Source organism: Neovison vison, chromosome 5, assembly GCF_020171115.1.
Source record: "Neovison vison isolate M4711 chromosome 5, ASM_NN_V1, whole genome shotgun sequence".
In the NCBI taxonomy this organism is placed as follows: domain Eukaryota; kingdom Metazoa; phylum Chordata; class Mammalia; order Carnivora; family Mustelidae; genus Neogale; species Neogale vison.
Genome location: NC_058095.1, coordinates 107,150,287 through 107,166,248, shown reverse-complemented (window position 1 = coordinate 107,166,248; position 15,962 = coordinate 107,150,287). Strand labels below are relative to the sequence as shown.

Below are 15,962 nucleotides of genomic sequence, written 5' to 3'. Positions count from 1 at the left end.
TGCAGTCTGGGAGAGTTAAACTGCTCAGAGCCTCAAATATAAAATGGGAGTGCCTCTGGCTGTGATGTATTTGGTGGCAGGCAGGTACAGCTCCGGCGGTGACAGCCTCACTTGGATAACAGGACAGCAACAGGGTCATGGAGTTAACCAAGTGCCAAGGAAAATGGTGTGGGGTCTCCGGGCAGCCCGAGCACCCCCCCAGAGGCCAGCCTGCCCTCTCCCTATGGTCCCTGTCTGGAGTGGGGGCAGGAGCTCAGACCAGCCACATGCAGAGGAACGGAACTGACCACGCAGTGTGTGGCACCTTTTTATTTAGTCAGTTTTTATTTAAATGTGTGTTTTGAAATAGCTTATTAAATAGGACGTTCTCAATTTTGATTCTCACAATATTTACAGTGAATTTTGTGCAAACATATTTTGACTGTGAGCGTCTTGCTCCCCCCCTTTCCCATTAATAATTTACAAATTTGTATCACACAAAACCCCAGCTACTTCATTAATGCCTCTTAGGCTCCAGTTTCCTGTCTGATGGGTACTGAACTAGAATAAGGACTTGCAAGCAAAGAACTAATTCAAGCCCAGAGGAAATAAAACGTTTTATTTATCAAAGGCCTTGCTTTCCAAATAGAAACATGTGTCCTAAGATGTTGTGGAACAGAGTTAGCAACCAAATGAACTTCCAATGGTTATTGAGCCTTCTCTCTCTATTTAATATTTACGGTCTTCTCTTTCAATCAAATAAGTAAAACCAGAAAAGTCAGATTCTAAGCGACTCTGGACTGTCAGGAAACATTATAAAAATAATCTGACTTCAGTGAGGAAAGAATGAAGGTCATCAGTTGGCTGTGGGCTGACCCTCCACGTTGACGCTGGCCAGAACGTGTCCCTCGGGGCCCTCTCTATATGCCTCAGGAGTCCACGCTGGGCCCCTGCCGAGAGGGGTGAAGGCCTGCCAGCTAATTCTTCAGATAGAAAATCTACAGAGGGCACTGATCCTGGAGAATGACCCCCGGAGAAGCACACTTCCCCTCTTGTGGAGAAACACCTGGTTGAAGAACACAGCACACGATATTATATAAAGCAAGCGTCCTTACAGAAGGCCACAACTCACAACTTGGAAACAGAATTCTGAAAAAATACACATTAATCATTAATACCCCTAATGTCTTGTAAATATAGCTTTAAAATTTCTTTTTATACACTTGATGTCTGAAACAAACCATAGCCTTTTTTGTTGTTTTTGGTCCATGCCTTTTTTAAAGAACACAAATTAAGTCCTTACTCATACCAGTATGCAAGAGAATATTTGAGACCATATATTTGTAGGTTTTCTACCTTTTTGATGAAAGCTTTGATGGGAAACTAGAGTGCCAGCTAATTAGAAAATAAACTGAAAAGATAAATTTTAGTCCTCTGAGAAGTTCTTCACACATTTATTCATTTGCCCTCCCAACGGCAATGTTCCCTTGTCTATAAAAGCGGGCTAACCCTCTGGACCCACGGTTTTGTACACGTGAGGCATCCCAATGCAATGATTCCTACTCTAAAGCATACTTTCACCATGAAAGAATTTTCCTATAATGACAGGAATGAAATATTCCAAATATTCCCCAATACTCCAGGAGTCAGAGCGAAACAACAGTGTTTATTTCTGCTAGAGCTGTGGTCCTTCACCATCCGTTCCAAGTTCTCAAGTGAGCAGGTCATACCCACGGGTCCCCTGTGTCCCCATGACCCCTGCTGAGCTGACCGGTCCTACTTTGGCCAAGCCAGTTCCTGGCTACCCGGGCTGTGGGTGCAGGGGGTACGCCAGGAGTGGGGTGCTGAGGAGAACTGCTTGGAGGGGGCTCAGCTCATTGAGTGGGACTGTAAGCAGAGAGAGGCCTGCGCTTCCCTAGGAAGTTAGTCACGGTCAAAAGCAGATGGGCAGGGAACAAGGACTTGTGATGACTGAAAACATGGGCCTTGTCTCGCCAGAGCTTTCAGCGCCATGAGAAATCCGTATGTCAAAAACGAATGATGTACTGTATGGAGACTAACAGAACTTAAAAAAAAAAAAGAAATCTGTACGTCCAAGTGCAAACGGGTGGAATGGCTTTGCGCCTCTTGCCCCCACCCCCAGTTCTCTGAGGAGAACATAACCTTGAGGGCTCAGGGATGCCCGTCATTCAGGCTTCTTTCTACTCGGTGGCCTGTGGTGACTCAGGGCTCGGGTCTGAAAGCCCACGGCCCTGCTGCCTTTTGTCAACAAAGGGTTAAACTGTTTTTATCAACGTCTAAGACAGTGGCTCTGATTTCACATAAATCATCACAGACTTGATTCAAATGAATACATTATTCTAGGTTAATCATTTTTTTCATTCAAATGTTTATATTCCATCTACCCTGAACAATGAATTGAGAAAAACCAGGTATCTCCTCCGAAGCCTTCCCGAGAACAATTACTTTTTGAAATAACACTTTCTGTACAAACTGAGCAATGAGACAGTGACTGTGGCGGGAGAGTGGCTGAGACCGTCAAGGGGTGGTTTTCTTCAAGTCCCGGATCTGTTTAATCAGGTAGTTCTTCTCATCGCTGAACTGCTCATCGTCCGTCCTTTCCTTTTGGAAGCTACTCAGAAACTCAATGAGTTTGGGTTGATTTTTTAGTAGGATCTCCACAATAGGCTGTGTTTTGTGAGGACTGGCCACAAACACCTGAAATGAAAAGAAACTAATACCTCAGACAGGGAACGTACACCAGAGACAACACAGACCCTACTCGGGGTCCCGTGCTACAGAAGTCCCACCTTATGCTTCCCTATTGATGAAAATCCGTAGCTCCCCATCCAGAGCCTGTTCAGGAAAGCCAGCTGGGAACTCATCAGCACTACTGTGAACAGTTTTTACTTTTACTTTGTTTTGATTTTAAATGTCTTAAATGTTTATATGTTCTTAACGATACAATCCTTCCAACAGAAAAGAACATTCTGATTCTCAATTCAACTTGAGCAGATTTTTGCCATTTTACATCTAATCTCGTTTTAAAGGAATAAAACACTAGAAATAGATGCAAACTCTCACTTTCCATCTGTCCTCATCCCCTTAAGCAGTGTGCTTCCATCCCCAAGCATGTTTTTATCCTTTTTCTCCTACGACATATGTATGTGTGTGTGTGTATACATACACCTACACACACACACGCGCGCACACACAACATAAACAACATGTAGTATTTGAGTGTGCCTTTTTTTTTTTTTTTTTTTACAATTTAGTTTTTGAACAGGTAATATATTCATCGGGCTGAAAAATTCAAAAAAGACAAAGATGCAGAGTTCCCCTCTCATCTGCCCTCCCTGGAGGTCACCAATGATATTCTTTCCTTATGAATGTGGAGGTTTAAAATTTACAATTTTCCAGCCTCCATCTCCCAGAGATTCCAACTCAGCAGATCTGGGCTGGAGGTCTGGCATTCTGTATTTTTCTGAAGTTCGTAAAAGATTCTTACGTGCACTCCTGTTGAAACCATAATCCTAGACTAGTAACTCAGCTATACTATAAAAGACAGCAATGGCTATAATAACAGGACACAGTAACTCAAAACTATAATACTGATTGGCGTAATGTTTCTCAATGGACACACTTCTTTTTTTTTTTTTAAGACTTTATTTATTTATTTGACAGAGAGAGATCACAGTAGGCAGAGAGGCAGGCAGAGAGAGGGGAAGGGAAGCAGGCCCCTGCCGAGCAGAGAGCCCGATGCGGGACTTGATCCCAGGACCCTGAGACCATGACCCGAGCCGAAGGCAGCGGCCCAACCCACTGAGCCACCCAGGCGCCCCAGTGGACACACTTCTAAGTTAGATGGCATATATGTATGACGACATGAGAAAACCCAAAAAAGTATGTGACTCCTATATACAGCTCTATGGTTTCATGTTCTGGGCATCTCACGCCTCTGAAGGGTTGAGTGCTTTACCACAAGGCCCCCCTGCCCCATCCCAGACTTCCAGCAGTGCATCCTCTAAACACACTATGGATAAGGATGGGTTATGGGGGAAAGTGAAGGCTAAAAACTTGAGCCCTCAATCATTGCTTGAGCTCAGCAATCATGAAGAAAGAAAAGAATACACAGGATGTTAAGGCCCTATGAGAGGGGAAGAAAAGGCTGTGGAGCGTCAAAGGAGGTGAACATAACATTAGATTTCTGAGTTTATTGTGTGACATGCAAGCTCGTCCATGAATCAGATTTTTCTGATTGAAAATGCCATTTAAAAAAAAAGGGTCCAGCAGAGAAAGTGAACATAACATTCGCTTACTTATATATATGTAAGTTCCTAGGGATTTGTCCATTTCATTTACATTATCTAATTTGTTGGTTAGATTACACTACAATTATTCATAGTATTCTCTTAGTGATTTTTAAAATTTCTATGAGGGGATTGAATTGGTAATCAAAAACCTCCCAACAAAGAAAAGCCCAGGACCAAATGACTTTACTGGTAAATTCTACAAATTTGAAAGAAGAATTAACAGTCTATTTCAAATTCTTTCCAAAAAATAAAAGAGAGGGGAACACTTTCTAATTCATGCTATGAAGCTGGCCTTAACCTAATGCCAAAGCCAGACAAAGACATGACAAGAAAACTAGAGACCAATAACCTTTATGAATAAAGATGTAAAAATCCTCCCTAAGATACAAGCAGCCTGAATCTAACATCATATTAAAATAAGTATATGCCATCAACAAATGGAATTCTAGAAATATAATGGAGATTCAACATAATAAAATCAATCAATATAATAACCATATGTATGCGGTTGAACTGTGTCCCCTCAAAAATATGAATGTTTAAGTCCTAATCCTTGGAACTTATGAATATGACCTTATTACAAGCATAATTAAATCCAGATGAGGTCATACTAGATTACGGTGGGTCCTAATTCAATGAGTAGTATCCTTATAAGAAGAAGAAAATTAGGACAAAGAGACACATGGGGATGCACAGATGTAAAGATGAAGATGAAGACAGATATTGCAGTTACGAATCCAAGGAATCCCACAGATTGCTGGCAATCACCAGAAGCTAGGAGGTAAGCATAGAACAGATTTTCGGGGAGAACCTCTTCAAAAGGACCCACCCCTTCTGAGACAATAAACTTCTGTTTTCTTAACCCATTCAGTCTATGCTACTTTGTTATGGGAGCTCCAGGCAACTGATATCTACCTCACACTGGAAACAAAAATTAACTCATAATCAATCAAAGACCCTAATATAAGAGCTAATAAAACTTTCAAAGGAAAATAGAGGGCTCTATCTTCATGACCTTAGATTTGGCAATGGTTTCTTAGCTACGACATCAAAAGCATGAACAACAAAAGAAAAAAAAAAAGATAAACTGAACATCAAAATGTAAGACTTTTGTGTATCAAAGGACATTATCAAGAGAGTGAAAAGACAGCACACAGCATGAGAGAAAATATTTGTAAGTCATATGTATGATCAATGCCTAGTATCTAGAATATATAAGGACCCCTTACAATTCAACAACAACAATGAAAACTTTTTAAAAAGGGGTAAAGGACTTGAACAGACATCTCTCCAAAGAAGATATGTAAATGGACAATAAGCACAGGAAAAAATGCTCAACATCATTAGTCATTAGGGAAATGCAAATCAAAACCACAACAAAGTGTCACTTCACAGGCGCTAGAATGACTACAATAAAAAAACCTGAAAACAACACATACTGGTAAGGAAGGGGAGAAATTGGAACCCTGTACAATTACACTGCTGGTGGGTGTGTAATATGGTGCACCCTCTGTGGTAAACAATTTGGCAGTACCTCAATAAATTACACATTTAATTACCGTAAGACCGAAAATTCCATTCCAAAGTATGGATTAAACTGTGGATTAAGATAATTGAAAAACTCTGTTCAAATAAGAACTTGTACACAAATGTTTGTAGCAGCACTGTTCACAACAGCCAAAAGTCCACCAACTGATGAACAAATTGTGGCATATCCATACAACGGAATACTATTCAGCCATAAAACTGATTGCAATATTGATCATATTACAACATGGGTGAACCTTTAAAACATGTTAAAGAAAGCAGACTCAAGAGGCTATACAGTATAATTCTATTAATATGAAATACCCAGGAGAGGCAAATCCATTGAGACCAAAAGCAGATCAGGAGATGCCAAAGGCTTGGGGTATGGGAAAACGAGGAGTAACTGCCTAATGGATGCAGCTTTTGGGGTGAGGAATATGTTCTAGAACTAGATAGTGATGATAGTCATGTACCACTGTAAATATGCTATATGCCGCTGAACTGTACACTTTAAAATGGTTAGAATGGTGAAGTTTAGGTTACTACAGTACAGTAAAACTGTTATTTATATATGTTTTTAAAAGGACCCCTAACTGGTTTACATTGTTAGAGTGCCTGACCTTTATATCATACCTATCAGTAGTATGTCAGAAAATCCTTTGCTGAAGCCAAATTCGTGGGTCCTGTGGTTACTGTTTGTTTACAAGGGAGCTGCTGTGAAGTTTTAGGTAGAAATTGTCTGGCATTTTGTGGTAGCTCTATAAATAACTCATAACGGTTTTTCTTTCTAAAAAAAAAAAATTAAATATATTGGACAAACTAAGCTTCTCTGTTTCAATCCAAAATAAATGTGAAATGTAGAAGAGTATGGAGTCAGGCGTCATTGGATTGACTACACTGAATCCTCATACTGTACCCCTAACAAATGTTAAATTTGTTTTCTGGTTTTAAAATTTTCTTATTTTAATTCTTCATGGCTCTTGAACTGTGCTGCCTCTTTTTTTTTTTTAAGATTTTATTTATTTATTTGACAGAAATCACAAGTAGGCAGAGAGGCAGGCAGAGAGAGAGGGAAGCAGGCTCCCTGCTGAGCAGAGAGCCCGATGCGGGACTCGATCCCAGGACCCTGAGATCATGACCCGAGCCGAAGGCAGCGGCTTAACCCACTGAGCCACCCAGGCGCCCTCTTAAGAGAGTTGTTGATTAGAGGCAGTGAAGGCATCAGTGCTCAGTACCCTGGGGTGGGCGTGGGGGGGAGGGGGGAAGGGGTTGGGCTGACTGCCCCAGTGAAGGCTGGAGATGAACCAGTACCATAAGCAATGTACTTCTGAATCAAGGTAGGATGAACCAAATCTTCTGAATATCATGTCCAGCATAGGGAGTTTCTTGTTTTTTTTCTCTGCTGGACACTTTTTCTTTCTTTCTTTCTTTTTTTTTTAATGGCTATTTTCAATCCATCCCCAAACAAGTTAAACAAATGGAATTACCTGTGGCTTCTCTTTGTACAGTATGGTTTTATTGGCTGTATCCCTTAATTTACACATTTTTCAGAAATATGACTTATGGAGTTCTCAAGCATGGTTAGAGAAAGGCAAATACCATGACCACAACTCAAATATTTTTAACTTAGAAAACTACGAATACTTTGCTCGCTATTTTAAACCTGAATGCTTTTTATGAAAGAGAAAAAAAAAAAAAGCATGTCTTACACACACATTCATTCATTTCATTCAAATTCTATTTTGTCAAGAGGGATTTGCACTAGACAAGGCATTGGAAGGCCTGTTTTCCACTTTGTTTACCTTACTGTCTGTGAGGCATGCTGTAAGCCTAGAATTCCTTGTACTTGGATTTGAAACTGGGGCTCCCATGACCGTTACATGGAAGTAACTCAAAGCAAAATTTCATTCCACTGAAGTATAAAATAGGGCCTTTTCTTTCTAAAGGCTCACCCTCTTGAATGAATACGAGCTTGAGCAATATAATGTTTAGAATATTTTGACGTAATTCGTGCTGGTGTTGATCAGAGACAGTAATTTTTTCCTGTTTAAGAAAGAAGGACCTGATTCCTACCCCTGCAAGCTGGCTGATGTCTGTGAGCCCCAATGAGCCCACACAGGACCAGACCAGGCCCCACCACCTGGGCAGGGAGGAACAAAAACCCTGGGAAGGAAGGGAGGATGGAGGAGGAGAGCAGGCCGGAAGTTCAGGATGCTCTAAACATCTCCAGAATCTCCTGAGATCCTCCTCCTCCTCAGGCCACCATCCTTATCATCACCCTGACTAGGAAAGTGACACATGTAGAAAACTAGGAAAACAGAGAAAAAGAGACACAAAGAAGAAAGAAAAAAAAAATTTCTTAAATAATTTCTCCACCCAAAGATAACCACAGTGAACATTTGGTGTATATCCTTTTATTCTGTGCATATAGTTATATGTAAATATATTTTAAACAAAACTGGGCTTGCATTGTGTACATGGTGGTTTGTAAATTGCTTTTTCACTTAATATGTTCTTAATATTTACAGCTTCTTCTTACATTAAAGGAGCCAATCACCATTTAAAGAGTAGTCAGGGCTGTAATAATAGACATTATTGTTCTGACAACTGCTTTGGCATTTTGGAATGCAAGTCTTTGGGATCTACAAATTGCACACAGCTGTGGATTACATAGGAAACTACAAATTTATTCCAAAATTACACAGAACAGCCACTTTTAAAAATGTCTTATTCTAATAGTATTCACATTTCCTATTATAAATATTACTAGTCTTAATTTTCCTATATCTTTTAAACTAAGCAATAATATCATAAATATGCAGCCTCAGAATGATCAAACCAAACCCCGAGTCATATATTTATATACTTTTTGGTGATGTTGATAAAGTTGGTCACTAAAACCCATTACAAGTCTTTCTATAGATAAACGTAGACTTGATTATTTTATGAATTTTTATTTTATTTTTAAATATTTTATTTATTTATTTGACAGACAGAGATCACAAGTAGGCAGAGAGGCAGGCAGAGAGGGGGGAAGCAGGCTCCCTGCTGAGCAGGAAGCCCAATGTGGGGCTCGATCCCAGGACCCTGGGATCATGACCTGAGCTAAAGGCAGAGGCTTAACCCACTGAGCCACTCAGATGCTCCTATTTTATGAATTTTTAAAGTATTTTAAAAAGTAGAAAAGAGAGGTGAAGTCAGGTTTCACTTTTTCTCCTCCACTACTCAGTGAAATAAAGGGGAAAAAAGAATTCAGATGAAGGCATGCTGCCATTGAGCACTCTGTGCTATTTAGAATAGTTGACAAAACATTAAGTTGATATGAACACTTTTTCCCTGTCTGTTAACATTTTTTAGAAAAGATTACTAATATTATATCAGCTTAAAGCTGATTCCTAAATTTACCTGGCTCAATGGTTTTCTCCGTCAGTAGACTTAGATTTGGTATATCGTGACTGGAGTGGTTCGCCTGCTGAAAAAACAGGTCCTTAAGGAAGTGGGTAAGGAAGCAAGATGGTTAGGCTTTCACCAAATTAACTTGTAATTCTGCATTCTTTTCAGTAAGACCACACGGAAATGATTCTCAACTAGGACGTTTCTTGTTCTGTATCCTTTTTTAAGGTGAATTGTCAAACTGGCCATTGTATTTTGGAAAGGGTGAGGTTAAAGCTTCTTGTTTTCATGGAAAGACCTATTGCAGCCAACTGCGAGGATCTGAGAAACGGAGTAGTACACTCGGGAATATTTCTGTCCCGGCCATGCCTGAGTTCCAGCAGTTCTTTTTTTTTTTTTAAAAGATTTTATTTATTTATTTGACAGAGAGATCACAAGTAGGCAGAGAGGCAGGCAGAGAGAGATGGGAGAGGGGAGAAGCAGGTCCCCTCCTGAGCAGAGAGCCCGATGTGAGGCTCGATCCCAGGACCCTGGGGTCATGACCTGAGCCAAAGGCAGAGGCTTAACCCACTGAGCCACCCAGGTGCCCCAGTTCCAGCAGTTCTAAGAGGTGAGCCAAAAGGTGCAGACCACCTCATCCCCAAGGATGGTAGGAAGTAGCATCATGGTCTTTGCTATGAAGGAAGTTAACAGAGAAAGGAAAGGGAGCTTGGCTCATAGCTGATACTTGAGTTCCTATCAGACACATCTCTGGAAAAGCCAGGATCACAGAGACAAAGGTCTCATAGAACCTAGTATCTTAGAACCAGACTACTGACTTGAATGTACCTCTTGCACTTTACAAATGAGGAAACAGATCCAGATGGATTTGCCTAAAGTCATTGGTGGCAACTAAGCCAGAACAAAGACCCAGGTTTCTTGGCTTCCATCCAGTACTTTCCCATCACACCATCCTGCTTGTCCACAGCACAAAAAAGACATGAAATGGTATCTCATTCAATTCCTTGAAGTCACCCAGCAAGCAAATGAAAATAATCTGGCAAAGACATTTTTAGCAGTGTGTTCCACAGTTTTTGCACCTTATGGAAGGTGCTTTTTTGGGGGGGGAGAACAACTATTAATACACAACTGTGAAAAAAAAAACCTCTAGGACTCATTACTTTTTCTAAATAACAAAATATTGTATTTGGCAAGTGAACAATTCAGTTTATACTTTGGTGGTGGAAACATAGGGTACACGGTAGGCCCAGTTCATACACATACAAGTAAACAAGTGGTCAGCTATTTTTAAATGCACCTACTCTGTCCAGTGATTAGAGGATCCAAATTCTGAGGACGGAAGTAGGTTATTTCTATTTGACCACCCACTGAATACTTCCACAATACTGCATTTTGAACAAAATTAAATGAAGCTTGTTCTCATCTAGGAGGATATATTAAAATTCCATGGGAGCTGAAGGACATGACACACAGCCTTCTACAGTTTCTTGGGTCAGAGAGGTCTTGAGAGGGTTCATCATTCCTACTGTGTAGACATCTTCCAGTGCCAAAGCCATCAATTTGTGTTTCTTCTGATTTGCATTTATTTTGTATGAAATAACTCTGACATAGAGCAGAGTATAACAAAACATATCAGACTTGTGTTCCCACTATGTGCTCTATCAAAATCTAAAATTTTTGCCATACTTGCCTTCAGATTTTTAAAAAAGATTTTATTTATTTATTTGACAGACAGAGATCACAAGTAGGCAGAGAGGCAGGCAGAGAGAGAGGGGGAAGCAGGCTCCCCGCTGAGCAGAGAGCCCGATGCACCTGAGGCGAAGGCAGAGGCTTAACCCAATGAGTCACCCAGGTGCCCCTTGCCTTCATATTTTTTAATAAAATAAAACACTACAGATGTAATTGGAGGCTATTGTGTCCTCTTCATGATGCCAACCTCCTCCCTATCCTTCCTTGCTGAGGTGACTGCTGTCCTAAATTTGCTATTTACCAACCCCATACAGGCTATTAGACTATAACTGAATAAGTCTGAATCCATATATAGTACTGTTTTGCATGTTCTCAAACTTTAAATGAATAACATCTTTTTAACATTTGTTTCTTCCACTTGATGTCTGGGATTTTCCCACATTGATCTATATAAGTCAATTAATTTTAACCCATTACTCCATGTTACTGTACGAATATAACACAATTTATTTTCCCCATCTCCTGTTGATGACCATTTGTGTTTTTTTCCTCATTTTACACTATTCTAAACAATGTTGTGATAAACATTTTTGTGCACGATTCCTTGTGCACATGTAGAAGAGTATCTCTAAAAAAATTGCTGAGGGGGCGCTTGTGTGGTTCAGTCAGTTAAGTGTCTGACTCTTAATCTCAGCTCAGGTCTTAATCTCAGGGTCATGAGTTCAAGCCCTGCATTGGGCTCCATGCTGGGTGCGGAGCCTACTAAAAAAAAAAAAAAATTGCTGAGAGATGAGATTTCAGGATTGAAGATATGTATACCTTCAGTTATTTTACTAAATTGCTCTTCAAAGTGGTTGTACCAACTTACAGTATATAGACAGCCTCCACTGCCCTCCAACCTTTCCAATAATTTTTTGTCAGACTTAAAACATTTTACCATTAAAGAATTTACCAAAGAATGTAAAATAATACCTCATTGATATTTCAATGGCAATTGCCAGTGTTAATTAGTAAGATGATCATCTTCCCCTACTTATCTTTCAGTTTCCCTCATCTGTAAATGACCAACTTGCCTCCTTTGCCCACTTTTCTATTGAATTCTTTCTCTGAATGATTTGTTAGTTATATGTATCACATTCTATCCTGTCTTTTCACTTTGCTTATTCTGTCTTTTTGAACAGAAGTTCTAAATTTGATGTAGTTAACTAAATACTTCCTATTATGTTTTGTGGCCACAGCTAATCTTAGGCCATTGTTCTACCACACAAATTTTAGAATCAGCTTGTCAAGGGCCAGGAGAAGTCCTGTTGGGATTTTGAACATCACTGAATGGAATTTATAAGTTAATTTGGTATTTGAATTGCTCTAGTGACTCTCTGGACAATACAGACCTGGTAGCTGAAAGATGGACTAAAACAAAAGTTTTTTATTAACCTCTCAAAGCAACAATTATATACCTTAGAAACTGCCATGTCTCTCCCATTTACAGATTTATAAATTCAATCACTGAGTAGACATTATAAATACCCCCCAAAAGCTTGGGATTTTCCTCTTAATTCTATTCCAGATATCTATCCTAAGAAAATAATCCTAAATATGGAAAAAAAAAACCCAGCTGGATATAGAAAATGCTCATTATGGCATTCCTCTCAGTAGGAAAAAAAATGGAAATAACCTAAATATAAAAAAAAAAACAACAACAGAAATGTTTAAGTAAACTAGAGTAAACAAACCCAACGATGAACTGTGCCAATAAAACTCCTGGCTCTAAAACCCATACATAACAATAATGGATTAGTGTTCACTTCCGGCAAAGCATTAAGTGATAAAATTAAGATATCAATTTTGTGTACCATGTGAATACAGCTCCAGAAGAAACCAGTCTTATGGGGAGCTACTTCCCATTCACAGCAAAATGCACTTAAAAAATATTTCTAAACAAGTAATAAAAGTGAGCAGTACCCTGGTATTTTTTCAGTGCTTCATTTAAGGCTCAAAGAAACACTTAAGGCAGAAAGTGAAGCATTCAAATTCCAGCATTTGGGATTTGGATTTGGGCTCTATCGCTGATTATTTTAGTAACTTTTGGGAAACAGTATCCACCTATTTTCTCAGTGGAAAAAAATGAAAATATTTAGAGATAGGGATTAGAAACAAATGGGCATTCATTAAAATAACTCTAAAATTTCGTCCAAGTCATGCAAAATGGAAAGACTGCCTATTTCATTTTCTCTCAAGTATAAAGGAGTAAACAGCAGGGAGTTTGCCACTGGAAAGCGAAAAAAACAAATGCCCTGGTTATTTCTGCGGCACTTTACCTTAAAGACATGGAAGGCTTCAAACTGAATGTTGGGACTTTTATCTCGAAGGAGGTTCATCATCAGTTTGAGGTTCTCTGGCTTGCTGATGTACTTTGTCATAATGGCAAAGTTGTGTCGGTCCAGGATCAACTCACCTAATAGCTACAAAAACAAAAAACAAGAAACAAAGAAACAAACAAAAAACCCCAAAATCAGAGATACAATCTATGTGAGAGTCATCTGATTCAAAATCTATCGCACTTCTCTCTGAAAAACAAACTACAGATGTGGTTAGGAATGTTGATGTGAAAAAAAATGAAGAGGCCTTAAGTGCATCTTAGCATTTAGCACAGGCATGAAAGGAGTAGTTATTATTAAGTTATTTTAAGCTTTCACACAGTTTTGCTAAAGTTGGTGATTAATGCATTTCTGAATTTTTTTTTAAAAGCCAGTCATTGCTGCAGCTTAAAAAAGCTCTCTTTGTAGCTCTCACCCAGAGCTAGCCAGAAACGAATTTATTATTTTCATTACTCACTTTAATCTTGCTTCCCAGCACTGCACTGCTTCTTAGGCATTATGGTAGAATAAGAAAGGATAACCAAATTGATTCTACAGTTATACCTCCCTTCCCTGAAGAAATGTACTCTAGTAGCTCACTGGGGAAAACAGGTTATGTCAAGTGAGTCTTACCTTCCCCTTAACTTTTGTTACAAAACCAACCAGCTAGATAGCTGGGGGAGGGGAGGCATTAACCCTGAATCCATATTAAGCAAGTTTTTTTAAAAGAGTAAAACAAAACATTTTCTGGTGACAAATTAATAGCTCCCTCCAAATGCAGCATTATTCCATGTTATGAGCTGAATGTCTGTGCCTCCCTAAAATCTATATGCTGAAATCCTAACCCCAAATGTGAAGGTATTGGGAGGTAGGACCTCTGGAAAGGAAGGATCGCAGGAATGGGACAGGTGTTCTTATCAAAGAGACCCAGAGAGCTCTCTTACTGCCAGCACCTTGATCTTGGATTGCATAGCCTCCAAAACTATGAAAAATAAATGTTGCTTAAGCCACCCAGTCTGTGGCATTTTTGTTATAGCAGCATAAACAGACTAAGACAATTTAAAACAAAATAAAAATATCCAAGAGTAATCTTCAACTAGCAGCACAGTTGACCGTTCTTTACTCATAAACTTTTATTCTCATACAGGGGTAGCAATTCCTAAAACTTCAGCAACAAGGCAGCTGAAATGTACCCTTCACAAAGTTTTATATATGATCGACTTATTTTCGAAATTATCCTATTCACCAGACTTTTTCTGGAGGCCTCATGGTACTAACGCTTACAGAAATCCTGGATGGGCGAAGAAAACACATGGAACTATGGGCTGGCTGTCTATCACAATACAGTCCAGTAACAGAACCCAAGAGGTGTGCATGTAGTGGTGTGTGTGTGTGTGTGTGTGTGTGTGTGTGTGTGTGTTTGGTTGCCAGTAAACAACGATCTTGCCTGTGATGCATCTTTTGTCCGTTTAACAAATAAGAACTGCATACCTTAAGGTTATGTTAGTGCACAAAAATAATGGTTGTTAATTATAAGACATAATGACCATGTTGGATGTTAGCTGGTTAGTCTCAAACACGGGACAGTAGTCATGTAAACTGTTCATCTTCATTTTCCTTAATCTCTCTGCAGCATCTAAAGCTAACTGAACACTCTTCTGGAAACTTTTTTGCTCTTGGTTTCAAGGCCGCTGCATTCTTCTGGTTTCTTATCTCTTGCAGCTTGTTCCTTTGCTCCTGTGTTACTGTTCTCCTTCCTTCTGCTCTACACATGTAGGCGTTTTCCAAGTGGTATACGTGAATCTCTGATCTTTCTTCTCTCTCCAGTCTCATCTATGCCCATGGCTTCAACTGTAACAACTAGGGAGATGTCTCCCAAACCTACCTTTGGAGTCTCAGTTTCTTTCCTGAGATCTATACCAATGCTTCTAACTGCCCATCTGGTGCCCAGTGGATCACTTTGCTGGCCAGTCACACTTGGCATCTCTGAAACCAGTTCCTTCCCCTCTTTGTTAATGACGCCATGGCCAGCCAGGCTCCTCGGGAAGAGCTGAAATCTTCCTTGGCTCCTTCTTTCCCTTGCATCAAATCTACATCCAAGGTCTGCCAATTTTCTGTTTGTAAATGTCTCCAACATTCTTCCTTCTGCTTTTATTGCCAATGCCCTCTTCGCAGCCCTCATTGCCTCTCACCTGCTCCTGGGCAAGCGCACTGAATGGTCCCTTCTCCAGGTTAGACCCAACCCAATCCCTCCTGCTTGTTGTGCCAAATGCACCTTCCTGAAGCTCAGTCCTGTTCATGTTACTAATTCCACGGAGGGAGAGCACGAATAAACAAATGAGTCCCTGGATGCCTATGGATTCAGGGGAGAAAATTAAACTCCTTAAGATGGCATTCAAAGGCCTCTGTGCTCCGGAGTCACTTCTGCTTCCTTTCCTTGCAGCCCCACTTACTCCTCGTTGTTCTGCCTCTGTGGCCTCACTCTCCTTGACCCCAGTGTTTCCCCCAGCTTTATTTAGACGCACATCATGACGATTTGAAATATATTTACATCGTGAAACATTGACCACGATCAGGTTAATTAACACATCCACCCCCTCACAGCTGCCCTTCGGTTTGGTGTGTGATGAGAGCGCCTAAGATCTCTCAGCCAGTTTCAAGCACTCAGCACAGTACTTCACTGTAGTCACCAGGCTGTACATCA

At 40.0% G+C, this 15,962-nt stretch overlaps 1 protein-coding gene across 8 annotated transcripts in view; it reads right to left on the bottom strand.

Annotated features, from left to right (window-relative positions):
* Window positions 1-298: 298 nt before the first annotated feature.
* Window positions 299-15,962, bottom strand: part of CAB39L (calcium binding protein 39 like) — a 121,468-nt gene continuing 105,804 nt past the window's right edge. For all 8 annotated transcript variants that reach the window (XM_044249701.1, XM_044249708.1, XM_044249703.1 and 5 more), the window contains 2 exons: window positions 13,220-13,363; window positions 299-2,697 (listed from right to left, as the gene is read on the bottom strand). In XM_044249701.1, coding sequence (XP_044105636.1) covers window positions 2,518-2,697; window positions 13,220-13,363 — 324 coding nt within the window. In that variant the 3' untranslated portion in view covers window positions 299-2,517. The remainder of the gene's footprint in view (window positions 2,698-13,219; window positions 13,364-15,962) is intronic.